The sequence below is a fragment of the Camelus dromedarius genome, chromosome 3 (assembly GCF_036321535.1).
Source record: "Camelus dromedarius isolate mCamDro1 chromosome 3, mCamDro1.pat, whole genome shotgun sequence".
NCBI classification, from domain to species: Eukaryota; Metazoa; Chordata; class Mammalia; order Artiodactyla; family Camelidae; genus Camelus; species Camelus dromedarius.
Window position 1 is genome coordinate 105,772,403 of NC_087438.1, and position 26,371 is coordinate 105,798,773.

The 26,371-nt window shown below is 40.7% G+C and overlaps 1 protein-coding gene across 4 annotated transcripts in view; it reads left to right on the plus strand.

Moving 5' to 3' along the window:
* Nucleotides 1–26,371, plus strand: part of HMGXB3 (HMG-box containing 3) — a 57,076-nt gene that overhangs the window by 3,773 nt on the left and 26,932 nt on the right. For 2 of the 4 annotated variants that reach the window (XM_031449328.2, XM_064484434.1), the window contains exons 3-13: nucleotides 294–468; nucleotides 3,458–3,955; nucleotides 5,092–5,190; nucleotides 10,065–10,196; nucleotides 14,221–14,639; nucleotides 16,702–16,877; nucleotides 17,015–17,112; nucleotides 19,198–19,296; nucleotides 20,822–20,971; nucleotides 24,348–24,649; nucleotides 25,173–25,300. In XM_031449328.2, the coding sequence (XP_031305188.1) occupies nucleotides 294–468; nucleotides 3,458–3,955; nucleotides 5,092–5,190; nucleotides 10,065–10,196; nucleotides 14,221–14,639; nucleotides 16,702–16,877; nucleotides 17,015–17,112; nucleotides 19,198–19,296; nucleotides 20,822–20,971; nucleotides 24,348–24,649; nucleotides 25,173–25,300 (2,276 nt within the window). The remainder of the gene's footprint in view (nucleotides 1–293; nucleotides 469–3,457; nucleotides 3,956–5,091; nucleotides 5,191–10,064; nucleotides 10,197–14,220; nucleotides 14,640–16,701; nucleotides 16,878–17,014; nucleotides 17,113–19,197; nucleotides 19,297–20,821; nucleotides 20,972–24,347; nucleotides 24,650–25,172; nucleotides 25,301–26,371) is intronic. The other 2 variants (XM_064484436.1, XM_064484435.1) reach the window with 2 other exon arrangements.

A 26,371-nucleotide genomic window follows, 5' to 3' on the forward strand; every position in this document is an offset into this window, starting at 1 on the left:
CCATCTTTGCTCATATTGGGATTTCATGCCAGTCATCCCTGCAGAAAAAGTGGTCATGGAAAAGTAAACCAGACAAGCCTTCACTTCCAGGTTTCTGGAGGGAGAAACCTCCTCATGTTTACCCTCTGGGATGTTATTTAAATGCTTTTTTGCTTCAGTCTCTATTTAGATAAATGCCTTTGAAATGAAAAGCTGGGTTGTTGTATTTATTTACCTCTTCACTGCATAAACCTTGACTTGGAGTATTTACTGGTTGAGTGAAGGAAAACCTTAAGAAGTCATTGCTTCCGCAGGTCTGCTTACCTTCTGTACTATTACGACATCTACCTGAAAGTGCAGCAGGAGCTCCCACACCTCCCTCAGTCTGAGATCAATAAGAAGATTAGCGAGAGCTGGAGGCTTCTCAGTGTGGCCGAGAGGAGTTACTACTTGGAGAAAGCCAAACTAGAGAAAGAAGGTTTGGATCCTGTAAGTAATTTTTTCCCCCCAACTAATCCCTTCACCGCTTCAGTGGTTAAGGCTTTGGGGTGACCAATCCCATGTTCTCCTGTTTCTTTTTCTTGGGAAAACTGAGTTGAGTCACTTTTACCTGTCTTGAATCTGATATTGTCTGTTTCTATTTTGAAGATGCCCTGCACTCTCTTGTCTTCTTTGGTTGCAGCAATAAATGGAGCTGACATTTTCTGGGTTATCTGCAGTGAGCCTTACGTTCCTTTTCTGAATTTTAGCAAAAGTCAGATCCCTTGTCCTTCTGAGTAGTAGTGTTTTCTTTTCATAGAGCAGCTTCTATAGGCATTTCTTCTGTACCAAGAGTTTTCATGTTGTTGGTTGAATGTATATGTAATGAATTTGTGTCATGCTGATCACTGTCAGTTATAATCAGCAATTAGGCTTGCATGTTTAGCGGTAGATACAGCTGCTTTTATATAATGCCACATTCTTTTGTTACCACTGGTGGTATTGAGGTATGCTAGGAGAAGTGCAAGGTTAAAGCTGAAGTTGATGGAGGAGACTGAGGCTTTGAATCCTTGGTTTAAAGAATAAACAAGGAAGCACTTAGGTTTGTGTCTTATCTGTCTACCATTTTGTTATTTGTAGTTCACAGTAACAAAATGCACTTACAGCTATTAAGCATCTGGAGCTGGGGGGTGACTGAAATTCCTGCAGGAAAAAATAACCTTGTTATTGCAGACTGAAACCTTTTAGCCTTAACTCCTTTTTTTCCCTTTTGTTTCCTTGAAACAATTGTTGCTGACTTCTTTTTTGATAACACAGAGCAAAGGTTCTGTGGGACTGCAGCAACAGTGTTGCAGCAGCGCAGGTGGTATTTCCCTTAGTGGAGCCCATCTGCTACACCCTTTTAGACTATTCTGTCCTTGTTGGCTTGGCATTTGTCTTCTTGGAAGAGCTCAGTGTTGCCTACAGTCTTGGAGATGCCACCCTGTACTCCTCAATGATTTATTTATAAACTCTGAGTCTGGGAAACAATCCTTGTGTGGAAGAGGAGGTGGAGTCTAGGAAAAGTTCACATACTCTTTGGTTTCCCCATTAGAAAGCCAGCAGTCTTTTTGCCCAAGATACAGGAAAACTACCTAATCCTGGAGTGATAAGGTTTTTAAAACTAGACACTGATATCAGTCCTTATTAAGACTTTTAAAAATTTAAGTAGATCATCTATAATGATTTTTCTTTATCCATATGTAAATTTATGTCTCGTATCATCTCTGTCACTACCACCAAGATCATGAATAGATTACCTCTAACGTTAACTAGCTGTGACCTTGGAAGAATCACTTAACCTTTGAGTCCTGGTTTCCTCATTTGTAAAATGAGGATAATAGTATCTACTCACAATGTTTAAAATAAATGACATATAACACCTTGCTGAGTTCTTGGCACATACTGATTTGGTCAATAAATCTTGAGTAGATTAAATGTCCAGTGACCATATAGTAAGAAAAGGTAGCATTTAATGAACATCTGGAGTGTGCCAAGACTGGGTGAGGCTTTATGTGCTGTTTAACCTCTCCCACATTGCCTGGTGTGCAGGTAAGACCCTCCTGCTGCAGGCTTGGGGAGCCCATCAGAGACTTTGTGGCTGACTCTCTCCTTGGCAGCCATTCAGGTCTCCTGCCAAGTAGCAGGGCGCATGGTCTAGTGTCATTCCTTACAGACTGTAAGATGAATACCATTCAGGCCAGCCTGGTTTCTGTGTGCCTGGATTTGTTGATTAAGTCTTGAACTGTCTGCTTCAAAGGGTGACTTGAGAATATCATTTCTTCATTATCTCTCCAAAAAAAGCTCCATAAAGGATTCGGACAGTCTGCTTCCATGTTTCATCTGAGTGCTGTTTTTAACAGTTTCATCTCTGAGGGCTTCCTTTGTACCCTAAGTAGTCGCATCGACATCTTGCTTTTGATTTATTTAAGGATCTTTTTGTAATTGACTTACTTCCTTTTAAATGATGCTTCTGAAATTATTTTTTGTTCTATTTAATTTCAGTTCTCACTTAACTATTCTCTTTGAACTTTTTTGTCTTCCTTTTTGGGTAACTTTCAGTTTGGATTGAAAAAATAAAACAAAAGTACCTTTTTCTTGGTGCCAGTTAGCCATGCAGGGTTGTACCTCTAGTACCTGGTCTCCTTGCTCCTTAGAACACCTGGCCTGGAGTCCCAGCTTTACTGCTTACTAATATTGTGTTTTGGGAAAGTTTACCCTCCCTGAGCTTCAATTTCCTCACTTGTGAAATGGGAATAGTAATAGTACCTAACTTAATAGGATTGGTTTTTAAGGTCAAGGAAGTATTTTTTAAGCCTTAAGATCCTAGGTCAGTGTTAATGTTTATATTCAGGCCTTTATCAGATAACTGCTTCCCTGTACACATTCTCTTGTGAAGCCTTCTTAGCTTGTGATCTGTTCATCCTCATCTTTGTAAGTCTGGGAGAAACCAGTGATGTCAGAATCCTTGCTTGCTGCCTTGATTTCCAGTTTGGCCTGTTGATTTGTATTTTATGCTTTTAAAAGTTTTATTGAGTATTATACATTCTGGTATTTAAATCTTTAGCTAATTCAGAGTCCTAAAGTTTCAGAGCTGGAAAGGAACTTGTTAGTAGCCAGATCCAGCTTCCTCATACAAGGGGGAATGGATTTGCTGAAGACTACACCAGACATGGGATTTCAGCTCACAGTTTCAGATGCCAAGATCAGTGCCCTTTCAGAGTCTAATCCACATTATCTGTCTCCTGTGTGTTAAGTGAGTAAGCTGCATTGGCTAAGGTGTGATTCAGATTAAAATGAGATTGCTGTTCACAGACGCTGAGCCTAAGTCTTAGGTCAAGAGAATGGAGTCTTTCTGGTCCCCCTGCAGGAAAAAAAAAAGAGCTTATAAGTGTATATCCATGTGGTCTTACTCCATTTATCTCTGCTTGTCTCCCCGACCTGGCTTTTTCATCCTCAGAACTCTAAGCTCTCTGCACTGACCGCTGTGGTTCCGGACATCCCAGGTTTCCGCAAGATCCTCCCCCGCTCAGATTACATCATCATCCCCAAGAGCAGCCTGCAGGAGGATCGGAGCTGCCCTCAGCTAGAGCTGTGCGTGGCCCAGAACCAGATGTCCCCTAAAGGACCATCTCTTGTGTCCAACACTGCCCTGGAGACAGTGCCCAGCCATGCAGGCGTGGCAGAACAGTGCCTGGCTGTGGAGGCCTTAGCGGAGGATGTGGGAGCTCTTGCCCAGCCAGGTGCTGTACAGGAGATCGCCACCTCAGAGATCCTCAGCCAGGATGTGCTCCTGAACGAGGCTTCCCTGGAGGTAGGGGAGAGCCATCAACCTTACCAGACAAGCCTCGTGATTGAAGAGACCTTAGTGAATGGCTCACCAGACCTCCCCACTGGGAGCCTGGCAGTGCCCCACCCCCAGGTGGGGGAGAGCATGTCAGTGGTGACAGTCATGAGGGTAAGTGACTGGTACTGATGTTTTTTGCTTTATCTAGAATTGCTAAAAAGGCAATTAGCACCATGCAGTGTGATTCTGGGGCAGTGGTAATTAAGAAACCTGGTATGGCACTTCTAGTTGGACTGCAGCTTTCTGCTTTTGGACTTGGTCCAAAGTTCTCTTCAGTTTCTTAGGCACACTCACCAACTCCTCGTGCCCAGTATAGCCAGTATTTTCTCTACACAAAATAAGGGATGTTAATTAGCATGAGGGACAGGAATGATATTTGGGCTATCCATGAGTCAAAGCCACGATCTTTCAGGCTGTTAGTGTTAGTTGGGATTTTATGTTCCCTGAAGATTGTTTCAGCAAACACAGTGGCACCTTGAACTGTTCAGGAGGATTTTCAGATGGTCTTACTGGGCTCAGAGTAATTAGGAAGAAGGAAGTTCTATTTAAGGCCGGGTTGATGGTACTAATAGCTGAGAAAGAAGAGGGAGCTCTTTCCCCCAGTGGCTTTTGTGTCATGCCCAGTTGAGGAAAAAGAGCATTTTCAGTGATTCTATAGCCTGGTCTCCAGAAGTGGGGGGTGGGAGCTGCCACCTGCCCTCTATTACCCTGGGTAGGATGGCATTCTCAGAGAAGTAGGAGTTGTTTTTCACAGGCTAAGTGGACCAGCATGCTGCAGCCCCTGTGGTCTGGACGGATGAGAGCAGTACCCCTGCAAAGGATTCCGTGTCAGGCTTAAATCTATTTTATTATTTGTTGCCTCAGTGCTGGTTATGGTAATGAAGCATGCCACTGGCCTGGTTAAGGCAGATTGTGGGTTGCTAAGAACATACGACAAGGCCAGAAGAATTGGGTCCTTCCACTAACTGCTTATGTGATCTTAGGAGTCCTAGGTCTCCTAAGAACCTCTATTTTCTCATCTGTAAAATGAGGATAGCATATTCCCTGTGGTAATTTTTTTTTTCTATCTCTGTTCTTAATCAAACTTATATTTTGAGATAATTGTAGTTTTTTGTTTTTTGGTTTTTTTGGTGCACCTACTGGATAAGCACATGGTTTTTGGACTTGATTGGTCTTTCAGTGTTGTGGGTGGCCTTGGTGCCTTCACTCCATCTTAATAAATCTGCCTTCTCTCCATGCACTCACAGGATTCCAGTGAGAGTAACTCCTCTGCGCCAGCCACACAGTTCATCATGTTGCCTCTTCCTGCCTACTCGGTTGTGGAGAACCCCACCTCCATCAAACTGGTCAGTGTGTGGGGAATTGGTGTAGATGAAGGTGTCATAAGAATTCTCTCCCAGGTAGTTTCCTAAAGGTCCTATCCTTAGGACACTGGGACTGGCAAAGATCTCAGAGATTATCTGGTCCATGTATTCTTAATTCGGGATAAGGGAGTGGGGGAGGGTCTGAATGGAGCCCGACAGGATCCATGAACTCTTGAAGTTACATACAGACTTTTCTCCTTGAGAGTGTTTTCTTGGGATAGGTTCCATGGCTTTTATCAAATTTTCAGAAGCATACATGATTTAGAAAAATTGAGGGGCCACTGATCTAATTCAGTCCTGTTACTGTGCAGATTAGGAAAAAGACCCAGAGAAGAGAAAGAACTTGTTCTTTATATGATTCAAGACTATTGGGCTACAAGACAAGCCAGAATGAGGACCCAGGTCTTTTGATTCTCAGTGTTTTTCCCATCACACACTGCAGCATGTAGACTGAGATTTATTCCTAAATATTTCATGTTTCTTTAGGATAACATAAATGGTATTTTAAAACAATTTTCAATATTTGATTGTTTGCTGTTAGTATATAGTAACACAGTTGATTTGTTGCACATTAAATTTGTATCATGCGACTTTACTAAATTCATGTGTTTTTGTAGATTTGGTTGCATTTTCTATATAGATGATCATGTTATATGTAAATAAAGACAGTTTTATTTCTTCCTTTCTGATTTGGATTCCTTATTTCTTTCTCTTGTCTTATTACACTGTTTAGGACCTCCAGTACAGTGTTAAATAGAAGTGGTGAGAGCAGACATCTGTGTCTTATTCCTCATCTTAGGGGGAAAGTATTGAGTCTTTCATCATTAGGTATATAGGTACCCTATGTTTAGGAAGTTCCCTTTGCTAGAAGCTTTTATCAGGAATGGATGTTGGATTTTGTTAAAATTTTTTGTATGTACCTTTTGAGATGATTGTTTTTTTCTTTTTTTAGCTTGTTAATGTGATTTAATATTATTTCTCAAATTTAAAATTAATTGTATTCTGGGGATAAATCCCATTTGGCATTGATGCATTATCCTTCTAATATATTATTGGATTTGATTTGACTTGAAAATTTTGTTCAGAATTTTTGTATATTCATGAGGAATATTGGTCTCATTTTCTTGTACAGTGTTTGTCTGATTTTAGTATTAAGGTAATGCTTACCTCATAGAATGAGTTGGGAAATATTTTCTGCTTTTCGGTTTTCTGGATGAGTTTTGTGTAGTATTGGCCTTATTCCTTAAATGTTTGGTAGAATTACCAGTGAACTCATTTGGGTCTGGAGATTCTTTATGGAAAGCTTTATAACTGCATCTCCAGTTTTTGAAAAATACAGAATTATTCAGATTATGTATTTTTGGGTGAGCTTTGATAGTTTGTCTTTCAGGAAATTTGTCCATTTCGTCTAAGTTATCAACTTTATTGGCATAAAATTGTTCAAAACAGTCCCTTATTCTTTTTTTAAGAAACTGGTAAAATACATAAAATATGAAGTTTATCGTTTTAATCATTTTTAAGTGTACAATTCACTGCTGTTAAATACATTCATGGTGTTGTACATCATTACCATTATCCATTTTCAGAATTGTTTCATCATCACAAACTGAAACTCAGTACATATTAAACAGTAACTTCTCATTCCTAATCCCTTTACACCTCCAGGCCCTGGTAACATCTGTTTTACTTTCTGTCTCAGAATTTGTATATTCTAGGTCCCTTAAGCAAATGGAATCATGCAAATAATATCTTTTTGGTCTGACTTTTTCACTTAGCCTAATGTGTTCAAGGTTCGTATATCTTGCGTAGTATCAGAATTCCTTTTTATGGCTGAAGAATTTTCAGTCCATTGTGTGTATATACTACATTTTGTTTATCCATTTATAAACATTGGTGGCCATTTGGTTTATTTTTACCTTTCGGCTGTTGTGAACAGAGCTGCTGTGAACTTGGTGTACACATGTCTGTTTGAGTCCCTGCTTTCATTTCTTTTGGGTATATACCTAAGAGTAGAAATGCTGAATCATGTGGTAGTTCTATGTTTAAAGTTTTGAGGAACCCTTATCCTTTTAATATCTATAGACTGTGTATTGATTTTACTTCTCCTTTTACTGATACTGGTAATTTGGGTCGTCTTTTCCTGATAAACCTGGCTAAAGGTTATTGATTTTATTGATCTTCTTAACCTGCTTTTGGTTTCTTTGACTTCTCTCTTGTTTTCCTGTGTACTGTTTCACTCTTTTCTGCCTTGATCTTTATCATTCTCCTGCTTACTTTGGGTTTAATTTGCTCTTTTCTAGTTTCATAAGGTAGAAGGTAAGGTCATTGATTTGAGATCTTTACTAATATAGCTGCTTAGTGGTTAATTTCCCTCTAAGCACTGCTTTAGTGGTGTCCCACAAGTTTTGATATGGTATGTTTTTATTTTCATTTAGTTTGAAATACTTTTTAATTTACTTCTTTGACCCATGGGTTGTTTAGAAGTGTATTACTTCCAGATACTTTTATTTATTGATTTCTGGTTTAATCCCATTGTGTTCAGAACTTTGTAGTTTATAAGACATGAATCCTTTTAAACTGTGACTTATTTTATAGCTCAGAATATGTTTTTGTTTTGATAAATGTTCTATGTGCAGTTGGAAAGAATGTGTATTCTACTACTGGGTAGAATGTTCTGTACATTTCAGATTAGGTCAAGTTGATTGATAGTGTTCAGTAGTTTTGTATCTGCTCATTTTATGTCTACTTCTGTCAATTACTGAGAGAAAGCATCCACCTGTCATTATAGATTTATCTGTTTCTTTTTGCAGTTCTGTTAGTTTTTGTGTCAGATATTTTGACTAAGTACATAAACATTTATGGTTGTTAAATCCTCTTGATAAACTCATCACTTCTTTGGTATGACTTGACCTTTATCTGGCATTCTCGCCTGTGCAATCTACTTAGTCTGATATCAAGCTTTTTTTTTTTGATTATTAACAAGGTGTATCTTTTTCCATCCTTTTACCTTTTTTAGCTTTTTAAAGTACTTTCTTTGGTAAGCAGTATGTAGTTTGACTCTAAAAGCAAGATATATCTGATGATCTCTGTCTTATAATTACAGCATTTAGGCCATATATATTTAGTGAGATTATTCATATGGTTTGGTTTAAATCTTATCATATTACTATTTGTTATTGTTGTTGCTGTTGCTTTGGTCCTATCTGTTTTGTTATGATTTCTTTTGAATTTTTTTTTATGAATCCCTTTTATCTCTTTTATTGTCTGTGGGCTATTAACTTGTCTTGTTATTGTAGTGGCTTCTTTTAGGATTAGTAGTACACATCTTCACCTTGTCACAGTCTATCTACTAAAATCCTTGCTATGGATAAATAATACATTAGATAAGAAAGCTGTTGTATCTTCAATAGGAACTACCACTGTAACATGATTCATGGAGAAACAAATTTTTTCTCCTGAGCCTTTCCTCTTCTGGAAATTACTATTCTCTTATGATCTAATAAGTGTCAGCCAGGCTATTCTAGAAATACTTAATGCAACATTAGCCATAAACACTCGCATTATTTTCTAAAATCATTTCTATAAGCTACTGTTTAGGAGTATTTCCAAGTTCATGGTAATTTATAGAAGTAACTTTATTCTGCTTTCTGGGTGGGTATTCATAATGAATATTCTTTGCAGGGCCACAGTCTGAGAGAAGATAAGATACAGTGTTTTCTATCCCATTAATAATAGTCTCTTGCAAATTCTTTGCTCGTCAAGGTATATCCATTAAGCAGAAAGGGCAGGTGATTTTACAAAACAGGAAACAAAGGGCCCAAGAGCTAAAATGACTTAGCCCCAGGTCATTCAGTGTATCAGTGACAAAATTGGAACCCGAACCCTGGTCTCTTTCTTGGTGCCACACCACTTCACATTCATCCTTGACCTGGTACAACTATCAAAATCACCTTTTCCTTATGTGTTCTGGCCGGAAGAAGCCTAGTGGCAGCTTAGTGTTTACCTGAGGGAGATTTTTGCTTTTTAGCCAAGCTAGGGAAGCTGGGATTAAAAGCTGGGTAAACTGTTCACAAGTGACAGAACCAATCTGACAATATTTTCTTCCCAGCATTAATCAAGAAAAGGAGCATGGCTAATTCTACTTGTAGCGGAAATGTAATACATTCTCTTCAAAGGGAAATCATTGGAGACGGTGAGAGCCAGTGGCTGATATTTGTATGCAAATAATCAAATTCTGTTGAATCAGAGGACTCAACTCAAGTTACCTCTCATTTTTTAGTGACCATGACCTATTCTTGTATCTTTGAACCCTAGGTCCTAGGTTCTCTGGTTTTTAATCAGGAGTGATGATGAATACTTTGGAATATTCAAAGCCACAGGGTGTAGCTGGATGTGTGGAAGGAATCTTGAAACAGAAATCAAAAAGATCTTTGTTCGAGGTCAAGCTCTGCCTTTGAGTCACTACACAATTTGAGGAAAAGCATTTAAGCACTCTGAACCTCAGTAGTAATAATACCTACTTTACAGCATTGCTGAGAGCATTAAATGAGATATTGATAAAGTGTTTAGCACTGTGTGGTACTTCAATTAATATCAACTATTATTGTCTATATTTTTCTGGTACCTAACTCTAACCTTGAGCAGCTGTCTTCATTTGAATTCACTTTCTCCATTTCTAAAAAGTGAACTAGTTGTATCTTAGGTCCTTTCCAATTCTGACCTTTTAAAATACCATGACTTGGCTAACCTTTTACAAGCTAGCATCCTGGCATTGTCGTGGTTATAATGGTCATTAGGATCTGAGAGAGGTTAGACTGGTGTTGAATCTGACCTGCTCTTTTTTTTTTTTCAAACAGACTACTACATACACCCGACGGGGCCATGGGACATGCACCAGCCCAGGTTGCTCCTTTACATATGTCACCAGGCACAAACCACCTAAGTGCCCTACCTGTGGTAACTTCCTAGGAGGGAAGTGGATCCCAAAGGTAAAAGTTCATTGTCCATCACTGCTTTGAAAGTCTCACAAAGTAGGCCTCCTGTTCCGCTTAAGAACAGATGACTTAAATTAATATTCCTTTACATTTTCTGATGATACAAGTAAGTCATTTTCATTGTAGACTGTTTAAAAAAAGAAGAAAATGTTATCCATAGTCTTATACCATCCAGAGAAAGGCCATTATTAGTTAACATTTCCGTGTATTTTCTTCCAGTCTTTCTCTATGACTATACAAGTTCTGTACCTTGGGTTTTTTTTTTTTTTTTCATTTAATATATCCATGCCATTAAATAGTCTTCAAAAACATTATCTTTAGTTGCCTCATAACTTACCATGAATGACTACACCAAGTTAATTTATTAGGGTTAAATTTTTAACAATTAACCCTCCCTCTGAGTGCTTATTTATTCACATGCACAGTGCACATCTTCTCACTCCATAGCTCAAAGTCCTCTTAATCTCCTATAGCTCCTATTAGTAAAGTGGAGGTCCTTAACCTGATATGCAGGATCTGCCATAGTCTGACTCTAACTTTCCAAATGTGTACCTCTCTCTCTAAGCAAATGGTGCTCAATAAATAAATGAGCATTAGAGCTATGCCCCTGTGAAGTTCATTTCAACACGTGTTTTTTTGTTACCTGTTACATAGACTGACTATATAAAGCATACGTACTTGCCACATTTTTGATATGAGAGTATAAATTATTTAGGGCCAAAAAACTAGAATAGTCAGGGATGGTTTTATAGAGGAGGTGGTCTAGATGGTCTTGAAAGATCAATGGAATTTGGGTAGGTAGAAAATGAAGAGGTGTTGTTTTTGTGACGGTATCTTAGGATTGTGTGTGTCATGTTTAACTCAGCATGGTCTGTACTTTATTTCTGTAGAGAAAACTTTATGTAACAGCATACCTAGTAAGTTGCTCTGAGACAGTTTCCACAGAACATCTCTGAAAAATACTAGGATGGAGACTTTTGCCCCCTGGCTGAGTGTTGGAGTTCAGGATAGCACCAAGGAGACACAGTAGGTTAATAATTAAGAATACAATTCAGGAGTCAGCTTCCTTAGTTCATACCCCTGCTTGTCAAGTATTTAGCTTTGTAACCTTTGGCAAGCCATTTTATGTTTCTGTTATTGATTTAGATTTTCCATTCATTTGTAAATGGAAGTTATTAGTAGTGCCTACTTCATTAGGGTTATTGGAGGTGTCAAATGAAATTATCCTTGCGAAGTTTATGGCACACTCCTTAAATCCTCAGTAGGGGTTCACTGCTCCCATTGTTGACCACAGTATAATTATTGTCTGTATTATTTCTATTAAAGTTAACTCTCCAAGGGTCAGGAAGGACCTAGTGCCTAGTGTTGAGAGTTTCTTGTGTGCTGCTGTGAAGCCATTCTTTTTTTGTTGTTGTCTTTTTTTGTTTTTTTGTTTTGTTTTTGTTCTCTCTCTCTCTCTCTCTCTCTCTCTCTCTTTATTTATTTATTTATTTATTTATTTTTTATTGAGTTATAGTCAGTTTGCAATGTTGTGTCAGTTTCTGGTGTACAGCACAATTCTTCAGCCATACATGAATATGCATATATTCATTTTCATATTCTTTTTCACCGTGAGCTACTACAAGATACTGGATGTATTTCCCTGTGCTATATAGTAAGCTGTTCATTTTATTCCCACCCTGATTATTCTCCCCAGAGTGTACTTCCCCAGCTGCAGTGGAAAGGTTGAGTTGGGTAGTAGTTGGGGTCTTCCTTGGCCCCTGCTCGCTGATGTACAGCAGGTCTGTCAGATGACCTTATTTCCTGTGCTTTTGCATGAAAGAGCCGAATCAATCTTTGTCTCCTTCAGGTTCTGTTTTTACTTTGCCTTTCTTTTTCATTTTACATCTTTTTCCCCTCTTTGATTGAAATAACTTTTGAGCCATTCTTTTTCTGAGGTCAAATTCATGACATGAAAACATTTTTTTTTTCTTAGCTACTTGTCCCCCATCTTGACTTGCTAAGTCATAATTTTTTCCCCTAAAGGTTTTTTCCCAGAATTACCATGTTAAATACTGTGATTTCTAAATCTCATAGGAGCAGAATAAGTGGATGTGAGAAGGAAAAGGGTAACATTTTACCATTGGTGCACTTAATATTTTAGAGATAAAAATGACTTTGGTTATTAGCTAGTTCAGCTCCCAAGTTTCCAGCTGAGGATAAATAGATTCAAGAGAAGTGACTTGTTACTTTCACATAGCTAATTATGCCAGCGCCTTTTCTACTAAACTACACTTCTCAGGCATTGCTGTGCTATTTAGCTGCAGAATCTTAAAATTTCTTGAGTTCTGATTTCTGAAGCAGCAAGTATAAATAGTTTCTGAAAGCTCCAAATGTGTCCATGCCAGTCAGGAAATGACTCACCTTTTCTTACATTGTTCTAGAGTTTATACTGGCTAAATTTAGTCCAAGAAACATGTGGCACAATTCCCAGTGAGTTGGATGGAACAAAAGGTGGTATAGAAGGGTCTTTAGCTCAAGGCCTCACTCCTGTGGGCTCTCTGATAGCAGTAATTGAGGTCTCTGAGCGATCCATTGATAGTATTTTGCCTTCTATCCTGAAAGAAAGTGACATTGAAAAAGGGTAGGCTGAGTTAGGAAATGTGAGATCAGCAGCTAGAGTTTTTCGCTCTGATTGCTTAAATTATAGTCTTCCTGCAAAGAATTTTTGTCTATATAGTCTACTTGGTGGGTAATCTTTTGCTCAAAGATCTTGTCCCAGAGGATTAGTTTAACTTGTCTCTTGTTTTTCTGCTGACTCTTTCCTCTTCAGCAGTCAATAAAGTAAGCTCAGTGCAGTTTACTTGGAATTCTTCTTGTCCTCGTGGGCTGTTATTGTGTGTTAGAGTCTGAGAATGCTATATTGGAGATTTCTTAAGGTTGTCTCTGTAGGTTCTTAACCAGAGACAGCATGTTCCCTGGGGGGCTGTCAAAATGGAAGGGCATTTTGGTAGTTAGTCGGTGACTGGGAGTTAATACTGAAATGTCATGGCATGGGCCGCAGATGCTAAACCTCCTGCAAAGTACAGGGGGATCCTGCCCCTTCATTTGAAGAATTGGGCTGCCCAAAAGGTCTTGCTGCTGACAGACACAGAGCTCTCCTATTCCATAATGGGAACGTAAGTAGTTAGTGTGAAGCAGAGCCTAGAGAGAACCTTGCTTTTGTGTTTTGTCTCCTAGTTTTTAGTGCCTTTTTCTATTCATATGGACAAAAAAAGCCTTTGAGACCTATCCCGAAGACAACCAGTGTTTTAAAAAAAAAAGTTTTAATTGTATGTGTGTGTGTAGATATATGTTTGTGAAAGTCCAGTCTGTCTGAGATAGCAGCTGATATTTCTAGTGAGTTTAAATATTTTCCAGCACTTAATTAATATGTACGATTACATACTGTAATCATGTCTGAGCTAATTTGACCCAGTGAGAAGTTTGTGGCATATGTGTAAACCAACTTTACAGTGACTTTTAGGACTCAACTGAAAGAATCTGAAACAATAGATAGGAGTTTTCCTTAGTGGAGTTGGAAGCATTGTCTATTCATGTGAGATTGTGACTGCATTGGGATTAAGTAAATCTCATAAAGGGACCATCAAAGTAAACAACTTAGGACTTCAGGGTCCAGTATGGCAGTATGTCATCCTCTTTCCAGACATAGAGAAATAGGCTTTGAATAATCAAAGGTCAAGGTACAAAATGTCAGCATTGGTTTGCTGAAATCTAGAGAGACATTAAGAAATTTGTTAGGAGAACAGTTTTATCCTAACTCAGACCTTGAATGCTATGATGAAAGGGTCTTGGAGTCAGAAGACTTAGGTTCAGAAAGTTTTATACTTGGGACCTTAAGTTAGGGTCTTCCTTTCTTGGCCTCAGCTTCTTATTTATTGCCCATATGTTACCATTATGAGGATCAAATGAGAGTATTTATGAATGTGTTGTCAGCTGGAAATGCCACAGGCATAAAAGGTATTCTTATTTTTTCTAGGAAAAGCCAACTAAAGTCAAAGTGGAATTGGCTTCTGGCAGCTCCTCCAAAGGCTCTGTGGTTAAAAGAAGTCAGCAGCCTGTCACCACTGAGCAGAATTCCCCTAAGGAAAATGCTTCAAAACTGACTCTGGAGAACTCAGAAGCTGTAAGCCAGCTCCTAAGTGTAGCTCCTCCAAGAGAAGTGGGTGAGGAGAATGAGTGGGAGGAAGTGATCATCTCAGATGCCCATGTTTTGGTCAAGGAAACTCCTGGGAATCGTGGTACAGCAGTCACTAAGACACCGGTGGTCAAGAGTGGTGTGCAGCCTCAGGTCTCTCTGGGGACAACTGAGAGTGACAGTCCTGGACTAGACATGCCACTGCCAGCCGAGGGGACCAGCACCTCCAGTTCACTCCCTGCTCCTAAAAAGGCTACGGGGTAAACCAACGTGTTTATGTATTATAGGATTGTGTTTAGAATAGCAGCTTGGGAAATGCCCATGTTTGTTTTGTCCCACGTCCTTAGAGCGTTCCTGAGAGAGGCTGCAGAGCCCAATTAATGGTTCCTGTTGTTGAAATACCAAGGCCTGGAGACACTGATTTATTATAGAGTCTTGCAGTTACTATAGCGACTTGCTGATACAGTCTGTGGGCAATGTTAACCAACCTAGTATCCAATCTTGGATACTAGATTTGGAAAGAGAAGCCTTATTAAGGTGACTTGTAGAAATATTGCTGTTCTGGTGGTCAGAGAATTTAGTTCTGGTTATGACTCTGTCCCAAACTTCTGTTTGACCGTGGGCATGTTGACCGTGGGCATGGTCACCTCATGTCCATTCTCTGCTCTGAAAAATCTTGAGTAGTAAAAAAATCTTATCCTCAATGGCTGACCATACAGACTGAAAAAGATAGTGCGTGAAGCTTGCAGTCTAGCACCTTGCAGAGAGGGCTATTTTTCCTTCCCGCCTTAAAGGCTTTCTCTCCTTAAATGCTTGACTGAATTCTCCATGTAGCCCCTTCCCAGAAGACTTATGATTTAAGGTTCTTATTTGTTCATATCATTGGTTTTCAGTGGGGAACACTTCTGCCCCAGGGGACATCGTGGTAATGCTTGGAGACATTTTTGGTTGATAAAATTCAGGGGAGGGAGTGCTGCTGGTGCTAAGTGGGTAGAGGCCAGGGCTGCTGCTAAACGTCCCATAGTGTGCAGCCCAGCCCCCTGCAGCAGACAGTTATTTGGCCCAAAATAAAATTCTCATTTACATTATGGTGATTTAAAAGATTTTTGTTGTTAAATAGACAATACATTCACATGGTTCAAACTTGAAAGGTGTAAGGAAATCCAAAAACAAGGTGTAAGGAAATCCCCCCCCCCCCACAAAAATGTCCTTTCTATCCCATCCTTCAGTGCTCCTTTCCCATTTCCGCAATATTCCCAACTTTCTGTGTTTCTAGAGATATTTTTAAGCATATTCAAACAAATGGATGTGTTTGTATACAAATAATATTGTTAAATTTAAAAGAGTGTTCAGTTATGTATGTTACTCCTCCATTTGTGTAAAGAAAGGTAGGGAAATATATACACACACAAGTGTATACTTACACAGTTGACTCTTGAACAAACACGGATTTGAACTGCAGAGGTCCATTACACTTGGGGGTGTTATCCCCAGTAAATACATACTGCAGCACTACACGATCTGCTGTTAGTTGAATCCACACGGTGTGGCCCCTCCGCTATGGAGGGCTGACTGAGGTTACAGACTTTGTACAGGGGTCAGTGCCCCTAATACATGCTGTTCAAGAGTCAGATGTGTATGTATATACGTGTGTGTGTATTTCCCTACCTTTCTTTACACAAATGGAAGCATTAACATACATAACTGAACATCCTGTCTTTTTTAAATTTAACAATATACTTTGAGATGATTCTGTGTCCTTAGAGAATGAAGCCATGCACTTTGGACCTTTTGTTTTGGGCACGTGAATCACTTTAACAAATATATTTTGAGGCCTTCTGTGGTGCAGGCTTTACCCTCAACACTGGAGGTGCAAAGATGAAGAAAACATGGACCTCGTCCTCCAGGGTCTCTTAGCTGCCCTCATGTGGGAGACTTTACACTTGAAATACTCGGGCTGATTAGAGGCAGGTTAGATGTTATAACTACAATAGCAGTTGATGCTCTTCACTGTAGGCACTGTTTTGCACTTTTTTATCTTCATGATGACCCCATGAAGTACATGTAATTACTGTCCTATTTTACGTGTTAGAAACTTGAGGTAAACAGAAGAATGAAATTACTTGTTCAGGGTTACACAGCTACTTAATGGTTTAATTTTAACCCAGTATATCTGAAGCCTTAGATAGCTGACAGTTAACTTGACAGTTGAATCAAGACACTGCTCCTCTAATAAAGTTCTATCTGAAGATAGTACTTTGGTTTTCTTCTCCTTAGTCTGGAATTTCTAAGAGAGTTCCCCCCCCACTTTTTTTTTTCCAGAGTTGATGTGCTCACCCCTGGGCCCAGAGCCCCAGAGCTTAAAGGCAGAGCACGGGGCAAGCCCTCATTACTGGCTGCAGCAAGACCCATGAGAGCAATTCTGCCAGCTCCAGCTAATGTGGGCCGAGGCAGCAGCATGGGACTGCCCAGGGCCAGGCAGGCCTTCCCCCTGAGTGGTAAGGGCTGGGACAGACCCGGGAGGAGGGGCTGTCTAATGGGAAGGGGGCAGGAGTGGGGGTTGAGCATGGAGATGAGAGACTTAGGGAGACTCTGAATGCACTTAAGTCACCAGTTTGGCTCCTGGTTGTCTCAGATAAGACTCCCTCTGTGAGGACTTGTGGCCTGAAGCCAAGCACGCTGAAGCAGTTGGGCCAGCCCATCCAACAGCCATCTAACACTGGTGAGGTGAAGGTAAGACCCATTCCACAGAGGGGGAGCTGTCCGGGGGGCCTGGCTGCTCCGAGAACAGGGCCTCCATTGAGGGTCTCAAAGCCATAGGCAAAAAGCCTATTCTTAGACTGGTAGAACTCTGGGAGGAGGTTTAGCATGAATGAGTTATCTATTTTTTAATTAACTTCCTTTCCTTGTTGTAAAAATGAGTGCATGTTTGTAAACTTTTATTGGGAAATAATTTAAAACAAAAAAAAGTTGCAAGAATGAGAATAGTACAAAGAGCACTCATGTACTCTTGACTTAGTCACCTGTTGCTAACATGTTAGCCTGTTTTGCATTATTATTTGTGTTCGTGTGTCTTCCCTATTGGGTGTGTGTATGTGTGTATGTATAACATACACATAATTTTAGGGTAAGTAACATGACTTTTTATTTGTTAATGCTTCAATGTGAATTTCCAAAGAATAGAGAGATTCTGTTACTGAAACATTGATATGATACTTTATCATTTGTATTTCAGTTTTGTCATCTTTTACTCAGTTATGTCCTTTAAAGCCTTCTCTACTCCAATACAGGGTCCAGTCTAGGATTAGATACTGCATTTAGTTGTCCTGTCTCTTTAGCCATCATTTTTAAAAAGTGAATGTATCGTTGTTGTAGAAAATACAGAAAATTTAGGTAAGGCAGAAAGAAAATAAATTCCTTGTGATCCATCCTGCCTCCCAGAAATAACTATTATTGACAGTTTGGTGTGTGCTCATTCAGCCTTCAAGTCTTTTTCCTGCATTTGTGTGTGTTTATTTTTTAAATATAATTTTTTAAACCTAAAAGCATGGCTGTTATTCCATGTACCGGGTTTTAACCAGTGCAGTTCATTCCATTTAATGATAGAGTTATTAAAGATTTCCCAGGTGTCAGAGTTGCATGTATTCAAGCATATTTATGATTAGTGTGGTTTTTTCTTTTTTAGTTCTTTTGCCATATGTGGCTGGAAGAGTTACGATCAAAATCCCTAAATCAGCACTTTTCTGACCATGACCCTCAGTAACAGACACATTTTTACATTACAGCCCAGTCAACATATACATACATCTACACCTTAAGAGTTTAATGAAGCTGTGCTCATATATGCAGTCAGTTTTCCATTTCTTTTTGCAAAATACTGGTTTCAGCCCATTAATTTCACCACCCCTCAGTTTGGAATTGGAAACCCTGTGATGGACCAAACTAGAATAGGAAAATTGGTCTGCCCTCTCCCTTGCCATGGGCTCTGGCCAGGTAACTTCTTTTATTTGATAGTTCTCAATTTGCCCCAACAAGAATATTAGCCAGCTTCTATTTTGAAGGTGGATCTCTTTTTACTCAGATGTGGTGTCAGCACTGGGTGCATGTGTGATCTTGACGTATAGAAGGATGGTAATCTCTTCTGCTTCAACTGCTTCCTAGATTTTCCAGCTCTCGTCACATGTGTAAACTCCTGTTCTTCTCTGTAAATAGTTACCTTTTTGATTTGGCAACATTGGGTATATGTTAAAAGCCATAAGCCCTTTTGCTAGTCTTAAACCATTTAAGTTAAATGAAGTCTTATATTCTGAAAATCAACTTAAATTCAGTATTATGGAATAATTATTTTTAATTTAGAATGCTTCATCTTTTTAAATTATATAAGTAATATCTGTATTCCATGTAGAACATTTGAAAAGTTTATAGTATGGTAAAATGGGAAACAACCATGATCTCCCTCTCACCCTGTGACACTTCAGTGAGTAATCTTTAATACCCCTTTATGTCAGCAGTATTCAATCACATATTGGTGTATAGAGCGATTACATGCTTTTGTCTTGACAGCAGTTGTGAATCTGATTAGTAGTGTTTCTAATGTGCAGTGTTGGAAGCTGTGCAGAAGGGTATGGCAACCCCTGGACTTGAAAGTGACACCCTACCTTTGGTGGGCTGGTAACTGCTGACCAACATCCCAGAATGCTCATTTGGAGCATAGCTCACAAATGCCTGGCAACTGTATCCTCAAGCCATTTCAGGACAGAAGGCCTCAGGAGTTTGACTGAAGTTCACAAGCACTAAATAATTTGTTCTGATCCACAGCTACCAAATGGCCCGGGCAACAGGACATCTCAGGTGAAAGTTGTAGAGGTCAAGCCTGATATGTTTCCTCCATATAAGTACAGCTGTACTGTCACACTGGTAAGTGCAACTAGCTGCTGGGTTGACGTAGAAATGGTTTGATTTTGTGGTTGAGGGTGAGTAGGAGTTTGAGGTGGTTGGGGAGTGAGTGGTATTTGGGAACAAGAGGAGGGTCAGGGATAGATTGTTGACTCTATCCTAGCTTCTGGGTCAGTCAGCTGGGTGGTTTTTCCCAGGTGAGATTTGTAAAGTCTGTGCCAGCTGAGACCAGGATATTTCTGTTGAGAATAGTTGGAGATGAGATTCAAGTCCATCTTCAACATTCACTAGTCTTTGGACCTTTTAGCCTCAGAGTGTGTTCCACAAATAAGTTTGTGAAATGTACTTTTTCTCCCTAAAACAGAGTCACATTCAATACTAGTGTCTTAAAGGATTTGAGAAGTGCTTTAATAAAGCAGCTTATTTTGTTTAACTTGGCATTGCCCATCAAGGTTTTCCCTCCCCCACTTTTATTTTTAACATAACACATATTAACATCCCAGTAAATGAATGTGTGACTCTGGGGTCACCCTTCTGCAGGGTAAGCAGCATGGAGCAGTGGAATAAACACTACATGTTGAAAGACCTAGTCCAAAAGTGGTTCTGGCTCTGCTGTTAGCATGCCACATGACCTTGGGCAAGGCTCTCTCCTTCTCTGGTCCTCAGTTTTCACTGCCTGTAAAATACTGTGTTGGTTTAGATACCATGTTGGGGCTCCTCTTGCTCAACATTCTCTATTTTGTTGATCCTTAAGGTACCATCCAGCCAGGTACCTTTTGGCAGCTTCCCTTGCTGAGTTGAGTAAGGTGCACAGATTTTGAGAAAGCAGCTGGATTTCTTAAAACTCAAAAACTATTGAGCACCTGCTCCATGCCGTGCCCTGTGCTGGGGATTCAGTAGGAGCAAGAGAGCACGGTATGGTTGGGTTCGTGCCTCATCTGGCCTGCTCCTTGAGGAGAATGTCTCTCATCCTGGAGAGCTGCTCAGGCTTCTTTTTCCAAAGACCTAATTACTACCTCCTCTGTGCCATCCGTACCTTCAGTGCTCTTCCCTTTAGCTGTGGGGGACCGCTGGGGATAGCATCTAGTGGAAACTGCCCAAGACCCTCTCTCTGATGAAACAGCAATTTGTCCTAGGATCCTCGATGCCAGAGCTTTGAGCTTAGATAGTTCAGAAGTCAAAATCTGTCTTTAGGTGGAGCTCGAAATCTTTAGTTCACCAGTCTCTGGTACTCTCTGTTAGAATAGCCTGCTTCACTCTGCTGATTGCCTGGACCCTGAAGGTATTGAATTTCTGACCCTTGAGATTCAACTCACTTGTTTCACAGATAGTGAATGACTTGCCCAAGTTATTTAGGCTGCATTAAGGCTGAAAGGGGATAGCTGCAGAAAAGGAATCTTGCTTCAAGGCTCTTTGGAGGTTAGTCTGAGTCTGGTATTGCAATTGCCACTCTCCTCTGTTTTGCCAGTAGCGGGTCATGCTGATTCTTGGCTCTGCCCAGTTATAAGTTGACTTATAGAACTAAACCGTGGTCTTACTTTTTTAGGATTTGGGCCTGGCTACATCAAGAGGCCGGGGAAAGTGCAAGAATCCCTCTTGTAGCTATGTCTACACCAACCGGCATAAACCGCGGATTTGTCCCAGCTGTGGTTTTAACCTTGCCAAAGACCGGACTGAGAAAACCACCAAGGTTCTTGTGAGTTCCTTCCCTAAACACACCCTCCAGCCTTGGGTTGCATTCTTTTAGCAGACCTACTATAGTAGAAATAAAAGGATTTCTCAGTACACAATGGTAGTTAGAGCACCAGGACTAGGACCAGGTTACAGGTTTTGAACATAAGCCCTCTGCTTTCTGGGCTTCCTTATCCTCTTTGCTAAGATGAGGGGGTTAACCAGATACCTTGATCTCTGAGAACCTTCTAGCTCAGTGGACCAAGAGTTCATTCACACACACCCCCCTCCCCGCGCCAAAAAAACCAAAGAAAAAAAACAAAACCCCCCAAAACTAGACAAGATAGGACTTAAAGAGGGTTCTGAGGAAGAGAGAGGTAGAAGGGTTACATCCTTTTAGCTCTGAGGCTGGTGGAGTCCCTGTAAGTACTATTTTGATAGAGAGTGCCAACCTCAAGACTTTGTAGATCAGACTGCTACTTCTCAGGTTCCTTGCAGAGCGTTGGCGAACCACAGAGCTTTACTTCGAGCAGTCTTGGCAGACCTGCTCCTGAAGCCAGACCAAACTGGCTAGTAAAACACATTCCTCTTGGCTCCTTAGGGCTCGTTTTTTTTTTTGTTTGTTTGTTTACTTATTAGAACTGGGAAGGCTTGGCATTTTCAGAGGTCCTCTGAGTTTCCACGTGAGGTTTTTTAAGTGAACAGAAAGATATAGCACCTGTGACAACAAACAGAAAGACTAGGATGAGGGTGAGAAGAGAGATCCCACTCCTCTGCCCTGGGAGGAAAGAGGATGGCACACGAAACGGGTCAGGATCCAGATTTAACCTGGACCTCGCAAGATGGACAGGATTTGGGTGGAAGGGGGAGACATGCCATACTCAAGGACATGCATGAGCAAAAGGGAAGCGTTAGGGAGTCCGATGTTCCATTTGGTTAGAAGAGAGAGTGTTTGCGGAGGAGTATGGAAAAGAAGGCTTCAAAGGCATGTTGGGGCCACATAATGAAAGATCTTTAGTGCTAACACTAGACTGTTTTTTAGACAGTGGGGTCGCACTGAATGTCCATGAGTCAGGGAGAGACCCAGAAGGTTGTCAGGAGGGAGGCTTCCAGGGTTTGAGTGGACGGGTCTAGAGAGGTGGGGAGAGAGAAGTTTTCTTTGCATACGGAGGAGAGGGGCTTTCTGGCAGATGAATCTCACCCTTTGGTCTTCAGGTCTGTTTCTGTGCTTGAGGTGGTGTTCTGAGGTGGTCATCCTTATGGAAAAGGGAAGTGGAACCAAAGTATGTGGACTCTGATGGCTTAGTGGAAAAAACCCTGAGCCTAGGAATTGAGGGACCTGCTGGAGAGAGAAGTGCTCGCTTTCCCTCTCCTGAGTTTTAGATTCCCCATCAATAAAACAAGGCAGGCAAGGTGGATTAGGTCTGGGCGTTTTATTCTCATGGCCTTGAGCCCTAGAGAAGACTCAGAGTTGAACACAGGGGAGTCTGTAAACCTCTGAAATGGCATGTGAAATGGTTCCATACTTTTCATCAGATTCTGTTGTTGCACCAGGTGACCTCTGCTGGCAGCGAGCCTTCCTCCTGCTTTCTCCATGCCTTAAATGTGCTTCCCTTCGCATAGCATTGACCACACCCTGTCTTGAGTCCCTCTTAGCTCTCCATGAAACTGTGATCCCTTGTAGGGCAGGTGTATCTGTTTCTTCCAAACTTCCAACCCTGGAGCTTGTGTATACAATGTGTTGATCAATAATTATCAGGTGAAATTGAGTTCTGTGTAGGAAGATGCTCTGGACAGTCCTTTCTCCTGTTTCATTGTGGCTGTTGATGTGGCTTACAGTGTGCAAATGGATGTTAGACTCCAGATCTGGGGTGATGAGGTGACTTAACTTTCCAGGTCAGACAGGAATTATCTAGGGACCTCTTGCCAATTGATTTCAGATCCTGTTCTTATTTATATTCTTCTATCTTTGGCTCACTGTTAACTGCCTACCCCCATGACCCTCATCTTCAGATATTTGCTCACTTTCCAATTTTCTAAATTTTAGAGAAATAAAATGTAATTACTATTTGCCGCAAAACAAAATACTGGTTAGAAATTGCCTGGCTCTTTGGAGCCCCCTGATGGCCATACATTTCCTGTGCAGTTTGTTGTCAGTGGCTATAATTATGACTGAAACCTCTCTAGGCTGGAACAGTCTTCCATCCTTTCCATCTTCCATCTTCAGCTCAGAGCCAAAGGATAACGTGCCTGCCAACTTATGTTCCAGCCCATGGTTTATCATAGTCATGACTAGGAACACACAACCTCCCAGGGCAACTTGTTCTAATGTCAGTTATCTCTTCTGCAGCCACTCATTCATTCTTTCAGTGAGCATGTATTGAATGCCTACTGTGGGTCAGGCATTTGGTGATACAAAGATAAATAGAACATAGCCCCTTCCCTCTTACAGTCTAGTATGGGAGAAAAGTAACCAAGTTGTTACAGACAGTGAGGCAAGAGTTGTTGTGGGTATACAGTTATAGAAAGCTCCTTGTTATTAAGCTATTAACTTGTACAAAGTAACGTATAATATGTGTCCTGCAAATAAGAATTAGCATCTTCTGTGTGCCCACATGCTGGCGTTGGGAATCAGTAAATAAGCAGGGAAGGAGACCATGGTTTACCAACTGAGACATTGAAATCTACAGTAAAGGAATGGACTCTGGGAGCACAAAAGAGGGAGTGATTGATGCTGCATTTGCACAAGGGATCAGGGAGAAACCTCCATTGGAAAGGGACCCACCTGAGAAGGACCTGTTTCAGTGAGCATTTCAGAGCCTTGTTCCTGGAAGCCTCTGGTGTACAAAGTTGCCTTGTACCCAGAAGCCACACAATGTTAAAGATAAAAGCTTTAAGCTGTACAGGTACCTGATTATATACCCAAACTACCATTTATAGAGTTTTTGTTGCATAGTAAGTGCTTCACTTGCAGTCTCTTGTTACTTTACAACAGCTCTAAGAGATTACTAGTACTTTGATCCTCCATTTCATAGTTGAGGAAATTGAGGCTCATAAAGATTAAGCAGATAGCTTTGGGTGACACATGTACAGCTTTTCATGGCATATCTGGTATTGAAACCCTGATCTATTATCCTCCAACCCCTTAACTTGGTGAGCGGGAGCTGACTCTTGAAACCATTACCAAGAGGTGTGTGTAATCCTCTGATTTTACTGGTAGAGAAGCTGAGTGCTGGAGAGAGAAAGCACCTACCATGAGTCACACAGTGAGTGAGTAGCTGAACTGGTTAGGAACCTAGGTTTCCCACCTCCTGGTCTTGAGCCGGCCCTCTGTCCCTAGTAGCCTTTCATGATTTTAGCCCGAGGCTGACTCTTTGTGCCCTGGGTTCACTCTCTTCCAGGAGGCGAGCTCACCCCTCCCGGATGTGCTGAGTGCCACAGAGCCCCTGAGTGCGGCCCAGCGGGAGATCCAGCGTCAGTCAACACTGCAGCTGCTGCGCAAAGTCTTGCAGATTCCTGAGAACGAGTCAGAGCTGGCTGAGGTCTTCGCCTTGATTCATGAACTCAATAGCTCTCGACTCGTCCTGTCCAACGTGAGTGAGGAGACGGTCACCATCGAGCAAACCTCTTGGTCGAATTATTATGAGTCTCCGTCCACGCAGTGCCTTCTCTGTAGCAGCCCATTATTCAAAGGGGGACAAAAGTAAGCACCCCCTTCAGATTTACCCTTCCTTAGCTGCCCCATCTTACTTGGCCCACATTGCCCCTTTCTTCAAACAGTGTTAAAGCTATAACCTTTGAAGATGTCCTTCTCTGCTTTTCTTAGGTTTCCTTTACTTTTCCAGTTGCCAAAAATAATAATAATGATAGTAATCAGTGATTATCCATGATTTCTGTTCAAAGTGCCTGAAAGTTACTGTCACAAGCTTAGGATTTGTTTACATCTGGACTACCTGGCATAATGCTTGTATTTGAAAGTTTTATTGGGATTGGTTAAATTGGGTAATAAATTCAGAGCTATATTAACTTTAGGGGTGATTCTATAGATCAGATTTCAACAAAGTGTGAAAACCCACCTGAAAAATCATTGGAACACAAGCTCCAACACCTGAGTTCACCTACTGCATTTAAAGTTTGGAGAATTTTGCCATTGATCACTGAGTCCAGGAACTGTATTTAAAGAAGTTGATTTCCCTTCTGTTTTTTGTTGATGTTTTTGGTACTAGCTCCCTGGCTGGACCCCAGGAGTGCTGGCTGCTGACAGCCAGCTGGCTGCAGGTGGTGACTGCCCAGGTGAAGATGTGTCTGAATCCCCATTGTCTGGCCCTGCATAGCTTCATGGACATCTACACAGGTGGGTACCAGCTTTCTCCTTCAGGGTCTTCAAAGCATGTTTGAGAACAGCTTGTGTGGGTCAGACCCCTGGTCCACTGAGCACTGGATCTTTTCTCAGTGGGGCTTCTGAGGAAGAGGGGACTTTTCCTCTTGAATGTCTCAGCCCCGGGAGACTACACTGACCTCCCAAGTGTTAGGACTCTCTTATCAGGGATCTTGAAACAAAGTTAACTTCAAAATTATACCTTCGTTGTGGAAAACCCAGAAAATGCCGACGAGCAGAAAACAAGCTAAAAATCAGTAGTAACAGATGTGTTATTCATTCGTGCAGAATAAGAGAAGGTAGATGACTTACAGGTTTATAGTTTTTCTTTCAACAAAAGTGAGGTTGTGCTGGGTGTTGTTTTGGAATGTTCTTTTAAAATTCAGTAGTATACCATGAGCATCTTCCTGTGTCAGCAAGTGGAGAAGTAGGTGACCATTTTTAGGGAGTGTATGATGTTCCATTTTTGGGTCCTCTTTGTAATTAAATCTTTGTGTACAGCCTCAATTATTTCCTTTGAGCAAATGTTCAGAAGTGGCATTGCTGCCTGTTCAGCTTTCCCCCCATTCGTTCATGAAGATCAGACATTCATTGAATGTTGACCATGTACCAGCCGTTGTGAGAATTTGAATCTTGAGTTGTATAAGTAGAATTGAGTGCTGAAGATTAAAGAGTATTAATTGTTCTCTTTTGTCTTCAGAACCTTATGATTTCTTTTTGAATTCATGCTTTTAATGTCTTGTGTTGCCAGGTTGAGTCTGTACTACTTTGCGTTCTCATCACCTGTTAAGGAGAATGCCATTCCCTGCAGTCTGCCTAAGCCTGTAGTACCTAGGGTCATATATTTTTAAAATTTTTAACTTTATTTTTAAATTTATATAAGTAAAATTTGCTTTGATATATAGTCTCATGAGTTCTGATAAGTGCACTGAGTTGTGTAACTGCCACCACAATCAATATATAGAATAGTTCCATCACCCCAAAACAGTCTCTTATACTGTCCCTTTGTAATCAAAACCACCTCTCACCCCTAACCTCTAGCAACCA